This window comes from Dermacentor variabilis, chromosome 2, assembly GCF_050947875.1.
Source record: "Dermacentor variabilis isolate Ectoservices chromosome 2, ASM5094787v1, whole genome shotgun sequence".
NCBI classification, from domain to species: Eukaryota; Metazoa; Arthropoda; class Arachnida; order Ixodida; family Ixodidae; genus Dermacentor; species Dermacentor variabilis.
In genome coordinates this window covers 166,956,556-166,981,549 of record NC_134569.1, presented here as the reverse complement: position 1 = coordinate 166,981,549, position 24,994 = coordinate 166,956,556, and the positions used below count along the sequence as shown (strand labels likewise).

The 24,994-nt window shown below is 44.4% G+C and overlaps 1 protein-coding gene across 1 annotated transcript in view; it reads right to left on the bottom strand.

Moving 5' to 3' along the window:
- LOC142570546 (sodium-dependent noradrenaline transporter-like) overlaps positions 1-20,283 on the bottom strand; it is a 107,191-nt gene extending 86,908 nt beyond the window's left edge. Inside the window, exons 1-4 of the mRNA XM_075678921.1 lie at positions 19,977-20,283; positions 16,091-16,222; positions 9,667-9,839; positions 3,165-3,352 (exon numbers count right to left, since the gene is read on the bottom strand). Coding sequence (XP_075535036.1) covers positions 3,165-3,352; positions 9,667-9,839; positions 16,091-16,222; positions 19,977-20,097 — 614 coding nt within the window. The 5' untranslated portion in view covers positions 20,098-20,283. The remainder of the gene's footprint in view (positions 1-3,164; positions 3,353-9,666; positions 9,840-16,090; positions 16,223-19,976) is intronic.
- Between the last annotated feature and the right edge of the window lie 4,711 nt (positions 20,284-24,994).

The following is a 24,994-nucleotide window of genomic DNA, read 5'->3' as shown; positions in this document are numbered from 1 at the left end:
CGCATACCTAATTATAATTATACACAATTATATCGCATAAAAGTCGGCCTTGTGGATATTCCGCTAGATTTAGCAATGTTATCTGCGTTCCTCCTCCTGCATGCGCTGAGTAGTACAGTCATCTAAAAACCTGAATCAGCCGTCAGTAGGAGGAAACTACGATGAATATGTGCACACCAAGGATTTAAGGAGGTTGTAGCTCAAACCGCTAGTCAGCGTCTTCGGGGTATCATGAAGTGGACATTAGACAACGGCGAAAGACTATACGGGGCAGCACATCCTTATGCACACTGTATGACCTGTGTGAAGCTCTGTGTGAATCTGCGCACACGTGCGCAGATTCACAAAGAGAAAAATAATACTATACGCGCTGCCTTTTTGTGATCGATGAACGTTCATTACAGCTATAAGGGCCTCTAATCTCAAGCCCCGAAAACCGAGGGATGACCCATCAATGGACCATTTCTATGCGTACTCTGCTACCCTCGACATTACGCAACACGTCAAAAAAGAAGAACCATTTTCTAAGAAGACCTGAAAAATTGTTTTGAAGCTTTTTCTTAGAAACAGTTCTTTAACCAGATTTTTAATATTATAGCGCTGCTGGCTTACATCCTCATTTATCCCGCAGTTCCATATTTCTTTAATATTCCCTAAGGTATGAGGAAATTTTAGTTTTCGCACCCAAGCCCATTACAACTCGCGTGAATCTTTCAGCAAACGTAAGGACGTAACAGTAAATAGCGCTGTGTTTACGGCGGCGGCTAGGATTATGGAAGCGTTCTCTGTAAGGATTTACCTTTTTATTGTCTGCGTTAACCATTGCTGGTGAGAAAGAACACTCGGCAATTCAAACCTTACTTCTTTGCACCTTGAATGAGGGTAAAACTATGATTGGTAACGACCACTTTGGGCTGGAAAGGGCTTAGGGGGACTTATGAGTTCTACGTGTCATCCCTTGTTCGTTAATCTTGAACTTCTCTCTAGATTCTTCACACAGTCGGTTCATACAGTTCCGCGAAGCCATACAAGTGAGAACCGTAGACGGGGATTCAAATACTCTACTCCTTCCGAAATGAAGCCAAATTTGTTCTCTGTCTAGTCACGAGTTGGGCTTTCAAGTGAGCAATATGATTCATCTGTTTAAATTGCACGTGAACAAATAACAATTGAAAATTATATTCAAGGTATTTGTACAAAAGAAAAGCTTCTTTAATCTGAACTTATGCGCTCCCCGAAACAAAGAAACCGCCGAACGAAAACCATTGTGTTTGTGATGCTAATTGAAAAAAATAATTCGCCAACAATTGATACATCCTAACGCAAAAGTGTAGCGCATCTCTATAAGTGTTTTCATTTCTCGATATATTGGCTGGTGCGGGCAATAGTGCGGCACATTGCAAGCGAAGCGAAAAGTAGCGCCACTTTCTCACTAAGCGGGAGTAGGCGGCGCGTGGGTGATCCGTGGGGCGATTCACAGCAGCCGCCGCAGACAAGCCTGAGCTCATGCAGCGCTTTGTTTCCATTTATGATATCGGTCGACGGGCTCGCCGCATACCATCGAGGAATAGACGGCGCAATGCTCTGGCACCATCTCATAGTTGTCGTCACCACAGAGCGCATCTTACGCAGCACTGCGCTTTCCCCTCGCCCATTCGCCCTACTCTCCTCTTCAACCCCTTTCCGCCTCATGCTTTCGCTGTATCCTCCACCTCCGCTTTCCTCCTCGCGCCGTCTTTCATCATCCGCTGCGCTCCGCGTTCGCTCTTTCATCCTTCACTGTGCTCGTTCGCTCGGTTACGCCGATGGAAGTCGAAGCACGCCGAAGCATCTAATTTGGAACATCATTTTATGTATTAAAGTTCAAGTCGATTTGTTGAACCTCTACTGTGTTGTAGCGTGCGTACCTTGCTGTGATTTGCGGATTGAGTATCTTTTAGTAAGAGCTAAAAATAATTATCTGCACTTTAAAAGCAGGCAATCACTGCCGAGCGCTCTGATGTTGTGCCGACGAAAATAACAAGTGATATGGCTAGTCTATTCGCGAATAGGTCCTGCCGTGGCCATTAAAATATATAGAAATAAAACTTTTATAATAAGAGGATGCCGCTTTGGCCTGCTGCTTGGTGGCGTGAAGAGGATGGGAATGTATTGCCGAAATAAGTTAGGCATTAGGAGCTTGAACTCTGTCGGGACAGCCAAGACAGGGTCATACGTCACATCACTATCTTGTACACTGCCTTCCAACCTAATACACTCTTTGCAGCCGATTACTACTTCCTATGAAGATTTACTCGGGGCTAAATGAAATACGGAAACGCGACTTGCATCTTCTGTGCCCATTACTATGGGCCCCGAGTCAAATCGCTCAAATACAGATCGTGTAATACAGTCAGCAGGAGGGGGCATAGTTTTGTCGTACACGGCCGCTTGTACTACGGTTTTTTAAGAACAGCTTCGTCGGTAAAGTTTTTATTTGCGGCTGGTTTCTCGTCCTAGTCGGAGCCAAAGTAATAGAAGGTCTCTCCCAAGACGCGGTGATTTCGTCGACAATATAGTGGGCCAATTCCGTATATATTACAGTCGCTCGTCTTAAACCGGTCGCGGCGAGGGGTACGCGCTAGAAATAGACTCTGCGTCTTGGGGTGCGGAAAACTCATCAAGCCCGCTAGGTGTTGAAAGAAGCCGACGTACTCGGTCAACTCCCTCTTTTTCGGACGTTCTTGGCAAGCACACGCAACGGAATGGCACTCATCTCAGGAGAGAAAACTCCCCAGGATTCTCACGGTGGACATCAACGTGGACCTGAAATCCACTTTGAACACCCTCGTTACATGGATGAAGTGTATGGGTCACCCTAAGCCCCACAGAACCAGTGCCCACTAGTGACGTGGCGGTGTCATGAACCACGTGTTCACCATGGCCGGTCTAGTTAGTCACTAGCAAGTATGTCTCCTACTTTAATGCGCATAAGCCGCTACTACATATAATGCACAGCATCCATGCTGCTAAGAAGCATCAAAGAAAATAAAGTATCATTTAAGAATAGCAATTTAGAAACAACAAATTCGCCCACACATCTGCCTCTTCTACCTTTCTAAAATTATACGTATGACATACGCAATCCTCTAGGATGATTTAGGTCCTAATTTTTGCGTCCGTACTCGTAGAAGGCCCTTGCCGCCGACACGTTGCCGTCGATGCAGCCGTTGCGCATGGCTTCGTACTCGGAGGCAGGCACGTACACCAGCTCTTGGCTTGCGGCTGTGCGCACTGCGATGGCTCTGTCACTCGTGTTGTTGTCCAACAAGTAACGCCTGGCCAGCCGGTCATTCACCTTGGAGCACAGGTGCTGCGCGAAAATGAGATTCGCGGCACATACTAACTACCGCAAATTTAATCGTGCAAAAAAGAATTCCATATATCTTTTACGATCACTTCGCTGTGTTTGTTACTGTTTCGCAGCACCACTGATTAGTTCACCAGTGGCCACGTACAGCTTACGTATACACGTATGTATTCGTGTTGCATCATGCCAGAAATTAAACTATATATTCTGAAATGGTATATTGGATAGCCGCTTTCGTACACATACAGAGGCTCGAGTGTGTGTACATGTGTAATTAAGGCTCCCTAATAGTGAAGGTGGCGGTACGCCGCGCAGTGACATAGCAGGAAAGTGAATTTTTGGATTGGTCTGTATCATCGGGTTTAACGCCACAAGCACCACGGTGCTGCGGTACACTCTATATTCGAGGGCCCCCGTTCATTTGTGCTCACCTGTGCGTCTTTAGTATGAACCTGTAGTATCTTAAATGGCCAGGATTTTACGACATCAGTCTGTGTCCCTAGCTACCTTTTTTAGTAGGAATATTAAAAGTCACTTGATGCTTTCGGTCGAATAGAATGACGAATAAACTTGTGTAATTTCATTTACGTGAGCCTCAGATCGAAGCTCCCAAGCAATAGTTGGATTCGGTTAGTTTCTCTGTAATCGTGGTCTATTTGTTTGTTTTTATGAGATCAGTAAATCAGGTAATTAATGCGCTGCAATGTAGAAGCAGTGGATGGAGTGTTGCTTATAAAATGGTTGAGCAATGCATGCAAAACAGAGCTACTAGAGTGATTTCGTGTTCATAAAATATAATAGCGGCCAACTATGTTGATTGGATGATACAGTTTGTCTTTCATATTCGTGCGCTATAAGAAATACTGTTAAAATATTGTCTAAATAATGTAAGACAGAAAGACAATGTTAGGTACATCGCACAATTTTTTAACAAGATGTCGGTGCCAGTTTGAGTGAGCCTTCCATCTCAATCTTCACAGACGGCCCCGATCGGGCTCTCTTACAACTTGCTGGCAGTGGTGGACAGCGCACCTTCATCATGGTGTTTCCCACGGGTTTCCCTACCCTAAGACAAGTACCGTGTGCCAGAACGCGACATAGTACGGTGTCGTATTGACAAAGTCCTGTTGTGCATGGTTTCTGATCCCGGAGCATTTTCCGGTACCTCTTTGGAGGAGTCACAGTCCACATTCGATGGGACTACGCTTCTTCTCTTCTGGCAAGCAGGCGTCGTAACGCCCATACAGCATCGACAGCGTTAGCACGAGGTGCTGTCTTTATTTCCTCAACTATTGCCAATACCAACAACTTAATTTGAAGAAATTGAAGATAATTTGAAGAAAATCAGGTCTATTGCTTGAATGAAGTTTTCACGTGAGTGAAACTCTTCAATGCTTGGCTTATGATGGGTTATTTAGTATCGAAATATATTTTCGCCTGTTACGCGGACTACGTCGTGGAGCAGGTCGCGGCCCATGCCATTCTAGGTGCCTTTGAAAATTGTGGTACTCAGGTACTCGTCCTATTGCGTCATCAAATAAACTTCGTCGCTGCGCTGACATATGTGAGATGAATTAAAATTGCAGCCGTAGAACCCTGTAAAAAGTTTTACATTTCGGAAATACTTGTTTCCCCATATGCGACATTGCGACGAGGCTGGTTTGGCGATGCCAACGGACATATTTTGAATATCAGAATTTCGAAAGGCATCTAGAAAAACAGAGAACCTGACGTCATCCACGACGCCATGTCACAGGGGAAAAGCGTTTCGGCGGTCGAATAGTACATTTCAAGCCAGGTTTCCAAATTCACTCTCCTGAAGTTGTGATTCGAGCAGTAGCCCCGTCATCATCATCATCATCATTATTATTATTATCATCATCATCAGCCTGGTTACGCCCACTGCAGGGCAAAGGCCTCTCCCATGCTTCTCCAACTACCCCGGTGATCTACTAATTGTGGCCATGTCGTCCCTGCAAACTTAATCTTATCCGCCCACCTAACTTTATGCCGCCCCCTGCTACGCTTCCCGTTCCTTGAAATCCAGTCCGTAACCCTTAATGACCATCGGTTACCTTCCCTCCTCATTACATGTCCTGCCCATGCCCATTTATTTTTCTTGATTTCAAATAAGATGTCATTAACTCGCGTTTGTTCCCTCACCCATTCTGCTCTTTTCTTATCCCTTAACATCATTATTCTTTCCATAGCTCGTTGCGTCGTCCTCAATTTAAGTAGAACCCTTTAGTAAGCCTCCAGGTTTCTGCCGCGTGCGTGAGTACTGGTAAGACACAGCTGGTTGTATACTTTTCCCTTGAGGGATAATGGCAGCCTGCTGTTCATGATCTCAGAATGCCTGCCAAACGCATCCCAAGCCATTCTTATTCTTTTGATTATTTCCGCCTGATGATCCGGATCCGCTGTCACTACCTGCTCTAAGTAGATGTATTCCCTTACCACTTCCAGTGCCTCGATACCTATTGTAAATTGCTGTTCTCTTCTGAGAGTGTTAAACATTACTTTAGTTTTCTGCAGATTAATTTTTAGACCCACTCTACTGCTTTGCCTCTCCAGGTCAGTGAGCATGCATTGCAATTGGTCCCCCGAGTTACTAAGCAAGGCAATATCATCAGCGAATCGCAAGTTACTAAGGTATTCTCCATTAACTCATATCCCAAATTCCTCCCCATCCAGGTCTCTGAATACGTCCTGTAAACACGCTGTGAATAGCATTGGAGAGATCCGATCTGCCTGCCTGACGCTTTTCTTTATTGGGATTTTGTTGCTTTCTTTATGGAGGACTACGGTGGCTGTGGAGCCGTTGTAGGTATCTTTCAGTATTTTACATACGGCTCGTCTACACCCTGATTCCGTAATGCTTCCATGACTGCTGAGGTTTAGATTGAATCAATTGCTTTATCGTGATCAATGAAAGCTATATATAACGGTTCTTTATATTCCGCACATTTCTCTATCACCTAATTGATAGTGCGAATAGGGTCTGTTGCTGAGTAGGCTTTACGGAATCATGCCTGGTCCTTTGCTTGACAGAAGTCTAAGGTGTTCTTGATTCTATTTGCGATTACCTTAGTAAATAGTTTGTAGGCAACGGACAGTAAGCTGATCGGTCTATAATTTTTCAAGTCCTTGGCGTCCCCTTTCTTATGGATCAGGATAATGTTAGCGTCCTTCCAAGATTCCGGTACGCTCAAGGTCATGAGGCATTGCGTGTACAGGGTGGCCAGTTTCTCTAGAACAATCTGTGCACCATCCTACAACAAATCTGCTGTTACCTGAGCTCCGTCATGACCCCTTGATTCTCCTGTAGATGAGCATCATTGTACGTAATATGGACATCAATGACGCTTGTAACCGTCCTGCCCGTTTCCGCTATGCCAGGCGGTTTCATAGTAGGTACTGCCCTAGGTTAACCATACACGTTCGTGGCCCAAGCGAAGCTCTTTCAGCAGTCGTCGACACAGTAGATTCTGTCACGTTCACTGACGCCTATTTCTTTTCAGCGTATTTATATGCGGTCTTCAAGTTAACAACACGAGGCTGTTCGTCTACGGCACAAATGTTGCAAATGATGGACTGCATTCATTGAGCACCCGTATACATGAGGCATACGCTACAATCTATATTTAGTAACCTGTGCTAGACTCTTCATTCTTGGTTCCCGCAGCGATGCGTCCAGCCAACTGCGTAGTTCCTTTTTGAAGTCATTGCTACCTCCAGAAATAGCCAGTATACCAATATATACCATTTCTTCCGGAAACCGTGGACCTAATTTTTGGAGTCGCGGCTGCCTCTTGTAGTAGTCAGTACCCCAGTGTATGTTACGCAGCCTGTTACTGCGCTGCCTGAACCCCTCGTTGTCTTAGGTATGTATGACCTCGGCGTTTATTTTTGTAAGCATGATGGTCCCCGATATTTATCACTTGCACCGATGTTATAAGCCAAAAATGAGGGTTGCAACAACCTGAGGTGCTGTGGACCAGTTCCCGTCGCGCTCTTACATGCGGTCTCATGCGATATTACCACTATTTTTGGAGTTTAGGTAATTGGGTATTAAGCTGCATCACTGCGAGTTGAAGCAACAGCATTTGGACGCTTCTAAAGGAAGGTTCTTTTTTTACTTTTTTTTACCTAGGCTTCTTCAACGTACACCCGATGCACGGTGCACGAGCATTATTCCATTCCGCCAACTTCGGAATGCGGCTGCCGCGACCCGGACCGATCTCGCCCCATCGAGCTCAGCAGCGCTGAGGCGCAGACACTGGGATATCGCGGGGTGTTTTCAGCGACTCTTGCATATTTCGTCGTCTTCAGGGAACTTGTTTGTATCAACTTGCTCGAAGTAAGCCCCTTTCTTGCACATGTTGCCCATATAACAACTTCCTTTTCGTAGTTCGGAGACCAACGGGCGATACTTTTTCGCGAACATCATTTTTTTGCCGCACCTGACGCAACATTCGTAAGTAAGTAAGACTGTATCACAAACTTGTAGCGTTTAAGAAAAAAGTCTGGAGAGTTCACAGACATGCACTTCCTGCTGTAGCCACTACTGCCATACACAAGAGTGTGACTGCGAAGACTATAACAGTGTTATTAGGGCTCAACCTAACCTCGTTTGTTGAAAGTGTATTTGTCACACTTATTCGGGCTCGCCTTTAAAGTCAAGATATCGGAGAAACTGGCCCAACACTTAGAGCTTGTGATGTAAGCAGTAAACACAGCAATGGTTCTCGCCAGGTACAAAGTGTTTCCCGAGCGCACAACGCCAAATGCTTTCTCGTTGTCGCAACACGAATAGGTGCGCCATGAAGTTTTAAAATTTATTTACGAATACTGTTCGCGCTACCTTGAAATGATCCAGGAGTGGGGGCCGAAAATAGAAACAACAAATAAAGGAAATCAATAAATACTATGGTCAGGCAATTTCTGAAGCTCAGTAGATGATAGGTTCTGCAGGTTGTTCCACAATTCAATTGTGAGTGGAAAAAATTGGAATCTAAAACAGTCCAGGTGCCACCTAAAACAGAGGAAGCCATGCGCGTGTGTGCTACGGGTAGAAATAGAGCAAGAACCCAGAAAACGCGAAAGGAAGGATAATGCGAATTGGATATTGGGCAATTTTACGCAGCACTATTACTCGTTCGCAGGTGCGTCTGTGAGGCAACATTTCAACTGATAAGATAGTTGCAAGAAATAAAGCTGTGAAGTTATGTTTATGTCGAATAAAACCGAAGAAATATTGGAACGTATGGACTAACCAGATGCACTATGTGGTGAACAGAAAAGTGCCGCGCAAAAGCTGGCTTCACAACAAATTTATAGACTTCTAGTTTGTGTCTTTTAACTTTCATTACCCTCATTTGCCAGATGACTTTCAATATATTTAGTCAACATGCTTGCGTTACTTCAAATCTGGGAAAATGTTGCAGGATATTTAAACTGACTTATGCAGTATAAGCTGTGTTCAGGACTTCCCTATACTCAAAGTCACTGGTTCCCTTTTGGTTTGTAAATAAATGCTTCATTAATTTTCTGATCCTCATTTTCGTTTACCGCTTTTTGCTCAAATAACAAAATGAGGAAATTGCAGTATTTAATAAAAATTGACCATTTGTTTAAGATATATTCTTGAACAAAAGCGGCCATTGGCGTAGAGCTGGTGTTTGACTACGCAGATAAAAGTAGCGCATGCTGCAGCGTTATCTTAGAGAATGAAAAATAATTTCACAGCTATTACTGGTATAAAGCACTATGGAATTATGAGGCTCGATGTTGTGGAGGACTAGGAATAATGTTCTATAAAATGGTTCTTTGGCTTTCATTAAAAAATAGTTCAGGTTCGCTACCTGTGCCCACGTTCGTGTAGACATCTTCTCAAGCCAAGTACTCAGCAATCAGTTCTGAGGCATTCAAATCACGCCGCTTTCTTTTCTACGCCAGGGCTTACCTAGGTTCCAAGAGAAACTACTGCCTGAGGCGGCCACACACACACAAAGACAACGAAAAAAAAGGAAAGACCGCGAACAGCTAACGTGACGCTTTCGCAACTGTACACGTCTGTAGACACAGTTTTCTCGTGGAAAACGTCTTGAAAAAGTCTACGTCACGAATTTTTTTCCTGTGAGCGGCGGCAGTAGTGTAAAAAATGTTACTTTTTATAAAATTGTCCCTTTTAAATGCCTACATTTTTTTTTCGCTAGTGAAGAGGGACTCGTGGGACTGCATCCTCGTTGTCCTCGGTGTATCTGTAGAACGTATCCTGTTCCGTGAAACTCAGCAAATTTCTTCAACCTACTTACTTTGCCGTGCTGGTTCTGGTAACAGCCGCCGTGTCCTATGTCGTGCTCATTACAGACGCTCCAGGGCAACACAGGCGACAAGGACGCTGTCATATACATCCACGAGTAGGCTACCGCGGGAATGTGGAACACCACCAGTAGCAGGTCGCCGGTCAGCATCGTCCAGCCCAAGCCTGCATACGAGTGAACAAGGTCCTTGCAAGTTGCTACGGCTTGCATAATTACTGCGCTGCATCTCATCGAAAGAACACTGTAAATAACATCCATGCGTCCTCCGACGCCCTTTGAAGGATTATTTCTTCAATCAGCAGCCTCATTGATTGAAGCACACTGTAAATAGTAGGCCACTAACTCGCCGTACTCAGGAAATAGTAGAAAGCCTGTACGTGGTTTTCAGACCAGTTTCATAGGCCCAGTGTCAGTGTATACAGGGTGTCCCACCTTACTTGAGCAAAATATAAAGAAAACATCAAATGTTGCTTCCCTGGATAGAAACGAGGTTTTGGTTGCCGTCGCTTGGAGACACTCAGATTAATTTTTACCGCCCACTTACATGACTAGTCTCAATTAATAAATCAACTTCTCAAATATTATATTTAGATGAAAAGTATCAACGACGAAATTGTACAGCAACATGAAAAACCACCGATACAGCTTTCTGTTGCTCGATACGTGCTACATGAAAGTGCTCTTCTGAGCGTGAAAGTAGCCCGCGAATTCACGCAAAGTGCCTCCAGTGGTCAACCGCGCGACGTTTGCGTGTATTTGTAGGCTTCTTCCGGGTGTACTAAAACCTACCGCTGGCCCTGATGTGACGACCGCGTGTCGAGCCTACTCGTCTGGCTTCAATCACGTTGCGCAATGCTCGCTACCAGTTATTTCTTTCCTCTATGACCGCGAAGCAGAAGCGTACCTGCAATGGACGGCATTCATCACAACGGTACACAGTAATATTCCGACCACAAGTAAACGGCTGGTTCGCTTCATGTTTCTGCGCACTCATTTGTCTTTCAAGATAGAGTTGTAGAAACACGTACAGCAGTCAAGCCCTAGCAATCATTCTGAGGGAAAGACATTTTAATAGTTATCGTGGGGTCGATTCGGGTGTTGTAATGCTTGCGGCCGTCCTGCAATTGTTTCAGATTTATATGACGTTGTCATTCCTTGCTCATATTCCACTCTGTATTTCTTGCATGGTATTTGTATTTTGTATGCCCATGTTGAAATGCTATTATTCTCTGTGGTGCTGTTGCTAAAGTATTTCTCTACAGTATTTATTTGTTTGACTTTCCTTCAATATATACTATTATGTTTATCTATCTATTGACCTTCATTAATCGTATTTTCTTGATGGCCAAGTATGTACATGGGCAGCACAGGCAGCACAGGCAGTAAGTATGTACGGGTATCACACTGTTTTATCTATATCCTGTATAACATAAGTGCCGTGCTCATAAAGGCCCTGACAACCTGCCAGAATGTGTTGTGAGATGTTTGGTGGATATGAAGTGTCCTTATTTATAGCGATACAATCAAACATGCTGTTCCCAATCAAGGTAGAAATAATTTTAAATTGGCAGAGAAAGTTAAAAAAACGTAAGCGGTGCGAACTGGTGGTGAATCCTCGGTACGTCGGATATAGTATATGATATTAGTATACCTAAGCTATTATAAGTACCGCATACTTATTGCTTAAACTTTCAGCTTGTATGTTATTAGGCTTTTGCGCTTTATTCTATACGCATTAGGATATGATACACACTAACGAGCTCTGCCTTCGTGGTAGCTATTGGAGCGGCAGAGCCGCTCATTCCATAGTGGGGCAGGAGTGTTGTACGTGCGCAAGTCCTTGAGTTAGCGACCCGTGTTCTGTTGTCTCTGTGAGATACAAACAGATACAGCAACACTAGCATTCCTTGCATATCCTACTACTTAGCTTGGCTTGACTAATTAACAATTAGAGCAGGAACTCCCCACTGGGAAATTGTCCTATACTGCGTAGTATTCTTGTGATCACTGCTTATGAAGCCGATATTTCACCCTTGAAATCAACATTGCGCATTTTAAGAGACAAGCAAATGCAAAGAATACCACGCACACTATGACAATATCCACAGTAACACGCTCGTCTTTGGCACCAATCTCGCGTTTGATAAATAAAACAAAGTTGTTGTAGAGCTTTTCTTGCTCGCAGAATTTGCCCACCGATACGGTCACCTGCGTTCTAACGCGCCCTCTTCAGAAGCTTATCCAAGGCCTTTGATCGCGTAGAACAGCCAACGATCATGACGGCTCTCCCCCACCACAATTTAGGCGCCCGCATGTGTGCCTACATGCAAGCTTTTCTCTCGCTACGCACGGCTGAAGATCACATGGGCCCCCATGCGTCCTCTCCCTGAGCCCTTAGCGAATTGGACATAAAGCAAGGTTCTCTGGTATGCTATTTTCTCTTCAATGTCACACCGACCTTTAGACCGCGCTCTTCGCATATCCTTTACCTTCGCCACAGCATCTATGCGAACGACATCCTTCTGTGGACCGCCCTCGGCAGTAATGACACCATAGAGGAAACATCATAAACCATCGCACACCTCACACAACAACACGAACAAAGGATAAGTCTATCCTGTTCTCCGGAAAAGTGTGAGCTACATCTCATACACTCCTCACCATGTGCCCTGATTACGTCCCACATCGTCGTTACTGTGGGCGGACGCCCTATCGCAGAGGTTGACACACTCCGCTTCCTGGACCTTCCCATCCACAACAACGACCAGAACACTTTCACTATTCGGAAACTCAAGCGGGTGATGGAGACGCTCTCGCATCTCATCCGTAGAGTTTCAGGCAAACACTATAGCATGCCTTCATACTCAGTCGTTTCCTCTACAGAATCTCACTCCTCCGATCTTGACAAAAATAAATCGTCACCCTGCATCTTATGCTTCGTAAAGCCTAGGGGGTAGCCTTACACCTCCCTCCCCCCCTCCCAAACCATAACTCTTACATCTACAGCTTGTCCTCCATCAATACCACAAACGAACTCATAGAGGTCCACAGACAAGCACAACACGCTCACCTAGTTTAATCCTTCATAGAACTTTACATAATTGATACTCTCCAAACTTGCATACTAGCAGCGGACCCCAAATTACTACCAGTCACCCGCCCCATACACACAAAGCTCCTAGTAAAACCCCTCCTGAAGAACACACACGTGACCTATCGCTCGGCCCGCTGCATAGCACATGCAAAAGCTCTCCTCAAATACTACGGTTCGAAAGCTCGCGCCGTATGGGTGGACGCGGCCTTCACGGGCGAAGACGGGGCACTTGCAGTCGTTTACGATAGAGCGGCCGTGACCATATACTCCATCCCATCGTAACTCTCCACCCCTTTCCTGTCATAGCCATCCCAGCATCCACGGAACAGGCGGCAATCGCGCTTGCCCTTATACGCACTAATGCCCGGTACGTCCTTACTGACTTAAAAACTGTACTCCTAAGCTGTGCACCAGCACCAGTCTACGAGAATCCTTTCTGCATTCTCAGCTTGGTCGCACAAACCCGCCCCGCCATGTGGAGCTGATTTGCGTGCACCGCGCCTGAGGTCTCATCAACCGGGCAGTGGCGGAATCGAACTCTTCCCGGGAGCGCACGCACTACTTCAGCGAGCTGAGCCAGGGATATTGCGCCGAGTGCCAGCTATATCCCCACACCACCAGTCCCTTTGCAATTGTCATGAAATATTATGGGGACGCATTAAGATCTGCACCCTTCGCTACTCCTATTTCTTGTCCCTGTTCCATCCAATGACATATACTCCTCTCTGTACCCAATGCACCCAACCCCACGCTACCCTTACCCGCATGCTCTTTGCAAGTTCGCTTAACCCTCCCTCGCGGGGCGCGGAACTGCTGACCACCTGGAAGCAATGAAAGACCCTGTTGTGATCGACGGACTCGGCCAGGCTGGCAGCCACTGCCCGCGCCGCCCACATCATGGAAATCCATGGACTCATGAACGTTTTGCACAGCGGAGTACCGTTTGCTCTATTTTCTCCATGCGAGCAAAATCTCTCGCTCCAGAATAGGAGTCGTTGGTGCGCCTTGGTTCAGTTATTTGCGCGATGCCACGCTACCCAGATGGTATGACTGCTTGGGTCACGCGTGCGTCTGAGCGCGCTGCTGCCGTGCCGGTGGAGAAGCGGTAGACGCGCCGTCCCTGCGTCTGTCACATTCTCACGCGTCTGTCAGTCTTCCTCTGACTTCCGTCGTGAGGCGCTACCCCAGTGTTACTCTGCGCCACGACCGTAAAGCAGGCGCGAGCGATAGCCGAAGGGGGGGGGGTAAGAAAGGACGAGATAGGAGAGGGTATATTGTCAGAGAAATTAACTTATTACATCCTAGATGGCATCACTGTTTTTTCTTTCTTTTGCACACGAAACGGAACGTAGAATAGAACGGATGAGAAAATGAACGCGCCATCTAGCCAAAGAATGCTACGCATTAAAAACGCCTGGCGCATGCAGCCAGCAAAATGGTGCCTTCGAGAGTAGTTTCTGTTACGGGGAGAGAGCCGTCAGTGGGGCGTAGATTTTGACACCAGTTATTTTTCTAAATATCATTTATTGCTTTAGAAAACGTCACTTACAGTAACGGCGACTTGATAAGCAACACATTACTTTCTCACATCTAGGGCCGCCTTTGTTGTCAGCTTCCTACGGATGACGGCGGATATACGCTATCGTCCTCACTAATTACTGTGTTCATTTTGTTTCTTGAGCGCGACTACATCCTCAATGCAGATCGTAAAAATGCTGATAAAGATGTTCCACGGTGCTTTTCGCGTTACTACGGTATAATCTAACACTGAGACCAGTAGGCTTTCCGTTGCACTAAAGAAAAAGGTACATCAGAAATTGGTTTTCAGTCCTTATGAATTAAATAGAAAATTGGCAAATATAGAATGAGTAGGGTGGCATGATTAAACGGGACAAGTCGCTTGACAGAGCGGCCACAATTTTAGAGTAGGTATTCGGAGAGAACCGCATTACCGTCGTATTCATATTTCATTTAGAAATGCGTAGCAAATGATACCAATATTTATTAAATTATTACCATCTCCTCACGTTCGAATGCTGTAAAATTCATAGATAATTTAATAAAAGGTGTTCACCAGTTCGTCCCACAAAACATGCGTAGGACAATACAGTTGACAAACATTGCTAGCAGTATATAAGTGCAAGTTGCATACGTGGTAACAATATCTGTACAGTTAGCAACGTAAGTAAAATGCAACTATGACCAGAGACAATTGTTGGGACTAATTTGTAAACTTAGGAAATATCCGATATCCGCATTATTGATCCAGACAGCCTACTCAATCTGGGTCCTGGCAGAGTTTATTTATTTTTTATCTTTTATTAAACTAAATACGTTGCTTAAATACATTCTACCGCGAAAAATGTCCATATAACTATCTCTCAGTGCAATGGCAATAACGACAGGCGGTGGTCTCCTATTCGGGTCGTCCTGTACGTCCGCCTTTTCCCTGAGGTTCATGCTCGGAAAGTTGCCACGCGAATGTAAGGAAAGCAGGTTACGGCGTTTGATTGCAGGACGATTTGGATCGTATTACAAGGTGGTGCCAGAAGTGGCAAATAACGTTGAATCCAAAAAGGTCTGTTTACATGCGCGCTTCCATAAAAAAAAGAAACAAATAGAAACAGCATGCACCATAAATACGTATGAGATTACTACCGAGCCAACATGGAAATATGCTGGCACTGTTTTATCGCCTGATCGTTCATGGAATGCCAATATTATGTTGTTGGTAAAGCAGCAAGGGCTCTTAACTTTATGCAGCGGAAAATGAGATGCGCACCCCATAATTTGAAGAACACAGCCTACCTCGCATGTATTAGAGCGATCTTGGAGTACGCATACCCTGTATGGGACTCGATGCAGGCAAAGTGTATAGATAAGCTCGAAACAATTCAGAATAGAGCTGCGCGGTTTGTTTTAGAGCGGTACAAGCGCACAGATAGCTGTACCGCTATGAAAACGAAATTGGGTTGGGAATCGCTTTCTTTTCGCAGAGAAAGTGTGTGTTTGAAGTTGTTCTTTTGTGTTTTTCATTGTAACACTCGAATTGCTCGTAGCAACTATTTTGATGAATCCAATTACATATCTAGTCGAAATGAGCACCGACACAAAGTGAAAGCGTGCCGTGCAAGGACAAGTATGTCCTACAGTTCCATCTTTCTGATGACTATTAGAGATTGGAACCGGCTGCAGGAGAGGCAGGCGTTCTTTATAGATGAAGAAGTGTTTCATTCAACTCTGTAACCCCCCTGCTGTAACGCAGTTTGGCAAAGCAGGACACTCACTGAATAAAGAATAAAAAAAATAAACAACAAGCACCTCTCGCCATGGGAAATCCCTCGAAGGCCCTTGGTATAGACCATCCACAGAACTGTCCTAAGAACAGCTCTAGATACAGCATTGGCACACTGACGGTACAGGTCAGTATCAGGTACACTGCCAGGAACACCACTGCGCAAGGGCCAAGTAAACAACAAAAAAGAGACTACATTAGGCAGCAGCCACAAAAGCACTCAATCACTACGAAATTGGCGGAGCACTCATGTGCGCACCAAGCACCAGTACTGTTGAAATAATGCAGTATCTACAGTGTTTATAGAAATGTAACGCCTTCAGCGTCATAATTGAGCCCCTAAACTATAGCGTCATATCAAGTCAAAGGATAAGACAAATTTCAAATATTTTGAAATGCACACAAATGATTACTTTACATGGGACGTGCATGTTATTGAAGTGTGCAAAAAAAGAAAATAACTAAGGGCACTGTCATCATATATCTATAGGCTTCAGGACGCAGCCAATGTGATTGCATGGTGTAAGGCAACAATTGACGGGGAAAGCGCCATCTTATATTGCTTGAGAATATATGATGGCTGCTTGCTGAGTAGGAGAGATAAGATTAACGAGCTTCTTCAAAGAATTGCAAGAAGCGTAACATTTGGTTCGCGATTGCACAAAATAAGTATAGAATTGTCCCTACGGCACTCTAACTGCTAAATGCACCCCAATAATGTTAGGTTATACTTTGTACCAAGTACTACAGCGTGGACTATAAAAATGAACTATGAAATCAAGGACTCTCAGACAGACAGAATGGTACGTTATACTGAAAATTTACACAAGATATGGTAGGAGAACGTCGCAATATTACGCGCCATATATTTCGACCTCCATTACAACGAACTTATCAATATAGGCCGCATTTAGAATGATAAAGAACGTGAAATAACTGGTGTTTATTATTTAGAAAGCCAATAAATGTGATGTTTATCAATAGAAGATAAAGTAAACATTCCGTTCAGAAGATGCACGCGACTGCCAGAAGATTTGTTATTACCGTTTTCATTATTTTGCTTCCCAACAGACATATTGTTCACTTAAAGCTAACCTTGATGCAACGCAGCTTTTCTTCTTTGTTTTGAATATATATATATATATATATATATATATATATATAATATAGTTCTGCGGGTTGCCGCAGAACTACTACGTCAAACTCTTGCCTTTGCTTCGTGTTGTCGACAAATTCGACTTCGCCCTGCCATCTGCTAGCCGCCTGACTAGCTCAGATGGTAGAGCGGCTGCCCCGGGAAGGCGGTGGTCCCGAGTTCGAGTTCCGGAGCAGGACGAATTTTTCTTCAACTATGAGGCTTTTCTTTCAAGGAACCCTTATGGGTTTCCTTTGTAGCAATTGCTACGAACGGGTGGATGTCTGATTTTCCCTTTATTAATATATATATATATATATATATATATATATATATATATATATATATATATATATATATATATATATATATATATATATATACCGGTGTGCAATATGTAATAATCTCTGTTAATTGATTTCTTTTAAAGCGATAGCGTTAAGGGCCCCGTGTAACAGAAAATGCGGTGTCGGTGTCGGCGCCGGAGGAGTTGTCAGTAAGCGATAATGCTTGTATATATTTAGGTATATGTATATGCCAATGCATGCTATAGGACATACGATATATGCGGGTTTGTTGACACACCATTCTATCACGAAAGTTGCTGATACCTCGCGTTACATTCTTGACAAAGTTATTCCTCTGGATGTTGAGAATGACAGGCCACTAACAAATGTCTCTCGCGCATGCCTCTTTTGCGCTTGCCTCTTTTGGCACATTTTCTCAGACTTGAATATTAAATGGGCGAAGCAATAACAGATACCTGAAAATTATGTAATTTTTCTGGCACAGCTGTAAACAACTTGCGGAATCGGCCCACGCAAAAGGCCGCGTTTTTATCAGAAAGCTCGCCTGGAAGCACAGCGTTCGACGTCAGTATTTCCCGGTAAATATTCAGGTTACTTAATCTGCAGTTGCCGGTTGGCGTGAGAAGCTGTCAGGGATCTTTGCGTGCTATCGCGTTCAACTCTTAAAGGTGAAGCTTAAGTGCCCTCCAAACTCATGTACTTCGTAAATTCTAAAGTATGGGGTTTTACGTGCCAAAACAACTTTCTGATTATGAGGCACGCCGTAGTGGAGGACTCCAGAAATTTCGACGACCTAGGGTTCTTTAACGTGCATCTAAATACACGGGTGTTTTCGCATTTCGCCCGCACCGAAATGCGGCCGCCGTGGCCGGGATTTGATCCCACGAACTTGTGCTGAGCAGCCTAATACCATAGCCAATGAGCTACCACGCCCGTTAAACTTTTGTACTTCATTCAGTGACGTAAAAGTCAGAGTAGTATAACTTTTTTTACTGATATTCTTACAATTTCGTTTTGTTGTTACTTAGACAATTATTTAGGGTTACCCGCGATCCTTCGCTGATCTACCTTCCCACCCAAAAGCACAGCGTACTTAGTGTGGTAGTGAATGTGAACTGTGTTTGATGACCAATAAAATTATTATGAAAATAATTGGCAGTGGCTTAGCTCGGCTATGCCAAGATATACCTAGCGAAAGCTAAGGCACAGCATGGTTAGCCTCGGTTAATCTTGATTGCAAGTCCAGGTTAGTCTGGTTGTCTAGCTATCTTGCGGCGTTTAGCCAGTCGTTCGGGGCGCTGTTCGTCTGTTTCCTGGGCGATTGGTTTCCTCTTCATCTCGTTCCGATGTCGATTCGAGGCCTCCTTCTGCTTATTAGAATTGTCGCCGTCCATACTTCCGCCTCAACTGTTGTTGCGGCGCACGCGAGCTCTCCTTTTAAATCCTCCGACATGTCATCAAGCATGCGACGCAGCTGGCGAAGCGACCAAGGGCGAGCGCAAAGACGAGGCACGCGGTTGACGTCATACCAGACGGCGGCGACGGAGAGGCGCGGCTCTGCGCAGCGGCGGAACAGCTGTGGCTCGGTGCTACTAGTGGCGCATGCGCAGTAGTGACTAGGAAGCGAGAGAGAGAGAGAGAGAAATATCCGCGGCGAAACGCGCGTTGTGACGTGATGTGCCTCCTCGCAGCACCGCCACGGCGAAATCTCAAATTCGCGGCCAGTAAAGTTTTCGCTTTGAAAAGTACGCAGCAACCAACACCAAGATCAATCTATAGAAGGTTTTCTGAAAGGCCAGTAAACCACACCGTTTTTAGTTTCCCCAAAAGTCCCTTAGCTTCACCAAGTACGACAGCATTCTGTGTGGATTGTTATCTGCTTTAGAAGAATCGACATTTCGAAAAGTTGGTACTGCTTGAACATCTTGAAGGGACAATAAAGGGCGAAAGAAACAGAAAGCAGAAAAGCACTATTCTTTGTCTTTCCTGCTTTCTGTTCTTGTTGTGTTGCGCTGCTTCTTCAAGACTATGTACTTAGATACTTTTAATCAAAGTATTTTTGTGTCCAAGGAACGGGTATGAAATCATACTGCGCGAATCACAGAAGTCTACAATGTCAAAAAAGCTACTTTTACCTCGAGAAAACGCTAAATAAGCCAGACAAGGATTACATACAATGAGGCTGGACGGCGCTTGCTGCGCTCTAATAATTTTTATCGCCAATAATGGGCTAGACTGCATGAGAACATAGCAACTGTTCAACTTAGTAAGCTATATTAATTTAGTGACCCACAACGACTCCATGAGGAAAAAGGGTGCTTGGAAATCCGTGAAGTCGTACAGGTACATCCACTTAGGCGTGAAATTCAAACAATAATGAACCGAAATAACCGAACCAATTTCGTAAAACATATCAGTAAAGCTTAGTGATACCGTTTAGCGTCCCCTTTAATGTGAAGTGCAACGTACGCCCTCCGTTGTTGTAGATGAGGTAGGGAAAGCTGGCCAGGTTGCTGAGCCCAATGCAGAAGTTGATGCAGCAGAGCAGGCAGTCGGACTGGTCGCGGAAACGCTGCCTCTCCACTTGCATGGCACCGAGCAAGGAAAGGGCGGTTGGTTCGCAAAGAGATTTTGTTGGACTCACGGAGCGGCGGAAACAGTGAGACTTCGGCGTCGACGACTACGCAGGAGTGCGTGAACTGTCAAGGTCTGCGGCAGCCCGAGTTCTAGCGCAGTTGTTTTCCACCACGGGAGACAATGGCTCATCACCAGGGGCTGAGTTCTTCTTCTACATCTTCTTCCCACAACTTAGTAACAGCTGTCTGAGCCCAGCGCTCGGGGGCGCACGACTCTATTGCAGCCGTGCCATTATTATTAATACCGTAGTGTTTTCTGCTTTATCAATTCCGTTTGCCTCTTACATGGCGTCCTCCTCCAACGCTATTATTGTAATGATGGCGTTATAACCAGTAAGTAAAATGTTAACTGACAAACTTTCATTATTTGGGGATAGAAATGTGACGGACTCGACCACCTGGTGTCTTCCGTGCTGAAAGAACGAATCGCGAGTATGCCATCGTCGCAACTCTTAGGCAGTTTCTTTCTTATATTCTGATTGCAATAAAATATATGACTCGGTGTATAAGATAGTAAAAACGGAGCACGATTTCTGTTGAGCAGTCTTGTGTGCTCTGCCTCGTCGTCTTTTGGCTTCTTGCCGGCCATGCCAGCGGCTGAGCTCGAATGCACATCTGCCGTCGCGAGCTTTTATGCCCCTGCACGCTAAACCACCACCCCATTCGTCTTGAGCACTTACGCCCTGGACAATGCGCCTTCCATCGTTGATTAATATATATATATATATATATATGAACGAGAAGAAAGGGGGTTAACCGAGGGGCCCGATTTTTATTAGTCTATTTTATTGAGTTTTATTGTTGGCTTCGAATGATATGACTATATATATATACTGTACTGTAGAAGAATGAGCAGTAGACGCTGCTTAGAGAAAGACGACGACGACGAGTGCTTGGAAGGCTTGTGCCTGTGTCGCCGAAGCTCTGTGTTCTCTCGCTGCGGTGCTCTGCTATCTGAGCGTTTTAGCAATCGAACGATAACGCCTCTTGACAATACATATATATAATGAGAGATGAAAGGAAACCGCTCCGTATCCGTCGCCTAGGCCATTGTGGTAGCGCTCCCTAACACTCCCTAGCTTAATTCTGGTAGGTAAACATAAATAACCCAAAAAGTGGAAGGGAAAACGGCACCGCGGTAGCTGAATTGGTACGAGCATCGCACGCGTATTGCGAAAACGCGGCTTCTTATCCTGCCTGCGACGTGTTGGCTTTTCATCCACATTATTTTCATTTATTTATAACTTTCTTAATTCAATTAGGAACTGTAGATTACCTCTCCTATGCTGTCCCTGGGTGCGACTACTTTTTGGCTACTTAGAACATGAGTAATAAAAATTGGGCCCCTCTGTTTCCTTTCATTTCGATTATTACATAGCAAAGTTCTCGAATCTGGCAGCTTTGGTGCCTTCAGATAGCATGTGGGGGTTTATCGGCCAGTTTTCGTCAGCCAAAAAGTTCACCTACACGTTTCACCTTCGGTAGAAAGGATCAGTGGCGTAGCCAGAAATTTTGTTCGGGGGGGCTCACAATGCAGCTCGGCCTCCTCCTAAGAGGAAACATTAGGTCAGATGCTCCTATCTAAATACATGTAGAAGGAGAATTCGTTTTTCTTGGCAACCACTGCACCAAATTTGATGAGGCTTGTTGCATTTAAAAGTAAAACTCAAATTCTAGTGATTGCTTGTTTCGAATTTTCAATTTAGGTCGTCAATATCTTATTGAAAAGTGGCAAAAATCGAAAATTTTCAGAAAACGAAACAATGAAGTTTACAACTCCATAAATCAGCAATGAAAATTGATATCCCAATTATGTGAATTGCACATAATAGTACATTTACAGCGGACAAAATTGATGTTACACATGAGTCCTAAAAATTAAGTATTATGGAAATACGGCTTTTGCAGAACCCTTGTAACATAACATAACCAACTCACTTAAGATACAAAAAGACAAATCGAATTTGTTCGCTTTGAATGTTGTAATGGATGCCGTTTAGAGAACAGCAATATATGTTCTTGATGCAGAGATATTAATTTGTAAACTTCGGGCTTTTATCTTTTTCGCAGTTGCGAATTTTTCAAAATATTTTAAACAAAGTTCGTGCCCTAAATCGAAATTCCGCTTCCAATAGACACTAGATTTCAGCTTACTCTCTCAAATGCAACAAATTTCATTAAAAGCGATTCAGGAGTTATCTCAGAAAACCGTTTCTACCTTTTACATGTATCTGAATAGGCCGCGTCAGAGTTGGGCGCGAGCTAAAGCTTCCTTTTTAACAATTTGCCGAGGGATCAAATACATGAATAATAACTGCAGTGTCAAAGATGCTGCAAACAAATTCTTGAACGCTACGCACTGTCAATACAAGTAAAGTATGTGTTTTTTCATAAAATATTATACTCGTATGTGCCCAAAATTGAGCCCAACATAACGGATGTCAATGCTTCCAAGTTTTTTCTCTATTTAGTAAGTAAAGAAAATATCACACGAACCTTAGAACTACATCAGTTCGAAACCAGCAAAGCAGTGCATGCCGCTGATATGAAAAATGTAAAGGCCATGAAATGAACAAGTTCAGGACAAATACGTTAATCAAACTTTGTCATTCAAAATCCTTGTTTACATTCTTGTAAATATGCAACGGCCAGCGAAAAATTTCAATGATGCTGTCATTTGTTCCAATGTGTTACGCAGGAGCAGCTGTCACCACCGGTCGTGTATCGTCAGTAATTGCACCGAAATTATAGTCGCAACAGAGAGCACGAATAAAAAGCAGGAGTTCTGCAGAATATACGAGGGCGAGTCAAATGAAAGTAAGCCAATGCGAATATATGACAAACGGGGTAGTTTATTTAAAAGCAGCCTCCATGAGCATTTAGACATTTGCCCAATTGCCTGACGAGTCGCGTAATTCCCGTCTCATAAAGCTCCTTGGGTTGTAAAACGTCGGCAACTGACTTTCACGTCATCGTCTGGACGAATCTGGTTCCCTTGAGCTGTTTTTTCGGTTGCCCCAAAATGTGGAAGTCGCAAAGCGACAGGTCTGAGCTGTATGGCGGATGTTGCACCTATTCCCGCTTGAACTTTGCCAGTTTTGTATAAAACAAACCGGCGACGTGCGGACGGGCATTGTCGTGGAACAAGATGACCCCATTCGTCAATTTTCACGTAGTTTGTTCTCGATTGCGACACGCAGCCGATCCGGCGTTTCACAATATCGGAAACAATTGATAGTCGGAAACAATTGAAGTTTATGAGAAGATTATACCCATAAAGTTTCGGAATTGACATCCACGCGCTCCGTAGAGTCCATGATAGAGTGTTGATTCCGCGTCCTCCGCGAGATGCAGCGGCGAGCCCGTTCGCCATCAAAACGTCCTTGAAACTTTGTGCTTGGATGGGGCTGCTTGCGTTATGTGACTCCCGGTGCATGGGCGTTGCCGCGAATTCCAGCCCGAGTTGGCAATTTTCTCGGCGAAATGGCTTTTCGAGCGTGAAAAAGACGTTCTAGACAAAATCCAGAATGATTTCCGGCGCCGGGGGTTCCTTTGGTCGGCGGTGCATGGACAGCACGAAAAAATTTCGGGGGAGGGGGGCTGAAGCCTCCTAAGCCCCCCCCCCCTGGCTTCGCCCCTGGAAACAATGTTCCGCATTTGCCGCCAAGGCAGTGACTGGTGGCGCTGGCTAGACTCCCTTCCCTAGCTTAGTACTAGTAGCTAAACATAAGTACTCGGGAAAGTTGATGGGAAAACAGAGCTGCGTTAGCTCAACTGATATAAGAGACGCATGCATAATGCGGGAACGCGGGTAGGTAACCGACCTGCGGCCAGTTGTTTTTTCATGTACCTTTCTTTCCATTTATTTATCAGTTGTTTAATCCAATTAAGAACTGCAGATTATTTCCTATATACCGTCCCTTGCGTCATTGTGTAGTTGGCTTTATACATGTGATAGCTAAGTAGAATTTGTTTTAGTGAAAATGAATCTGGACTCCTCCTCTACGGCGTCCCTCATAAACCCTTGTGCAGTTTTTGAACGTGAATATAAAAAATTCCGCATATTTTGCGATTAGATACCAATGTTATGATCCCCCTGTGTATTGCGTGATCCCTTTGCCGTGTAGTTTTATTTATTGGCATTTCTTCCAGAAGAGGCGGTTGAAGGCAATTCGCACGAATTTGTAAACACCTGCAGCAATTTATCGAGTACAGAAATATTTCAGCACTGCCCGTCAGTTTACATTGTCTTGGTTTCCCAACGTAAGCTCCATTTTCCCACGCAGGAGCACTGAATACCGTTAGGTCAAAAAGAAAAACAACGGAAAACGAAATGGAAAACATGCTTGAATGGGAGAGGGGGCGCTTGAGGTTGCAAGTAATTCGTCCGAGTTGACAGCGTGTATTGATTTCACATAAGACCACATCGTAACAATACGGACTAGATGTGAATCAATGACTCTATTATCAATGTGCTCAAAAAGATCACAGTGTTCTAGTTAAAAGAGAAGCAATTAATGCGATAGCAACACGTCTCTTTCTTGTATTATGCAGTTACTGTTATCAATACTGTCCAATGCCGTTAACAGTGATCCTACCCGTTTGTCCTAATCAGTTTTCCCGCATGTAAAGAATTTTGGCAATGAAAACTATATCAGCGACCACCCTTCAGATACCTCCACAATTAACTGCGCTAAGTATGTAAGTCACGAACATTGGTTCTCGACGTATTATGGGGAAAATAACCACAATGTCATTGTTAGAATGAGAGATTACTTGTTGCTTTAATCAATACTATTTTAATTGCATTCGGTGGAGTGCAAAGTTGTTGTATAATAGACAGAGTGCTGG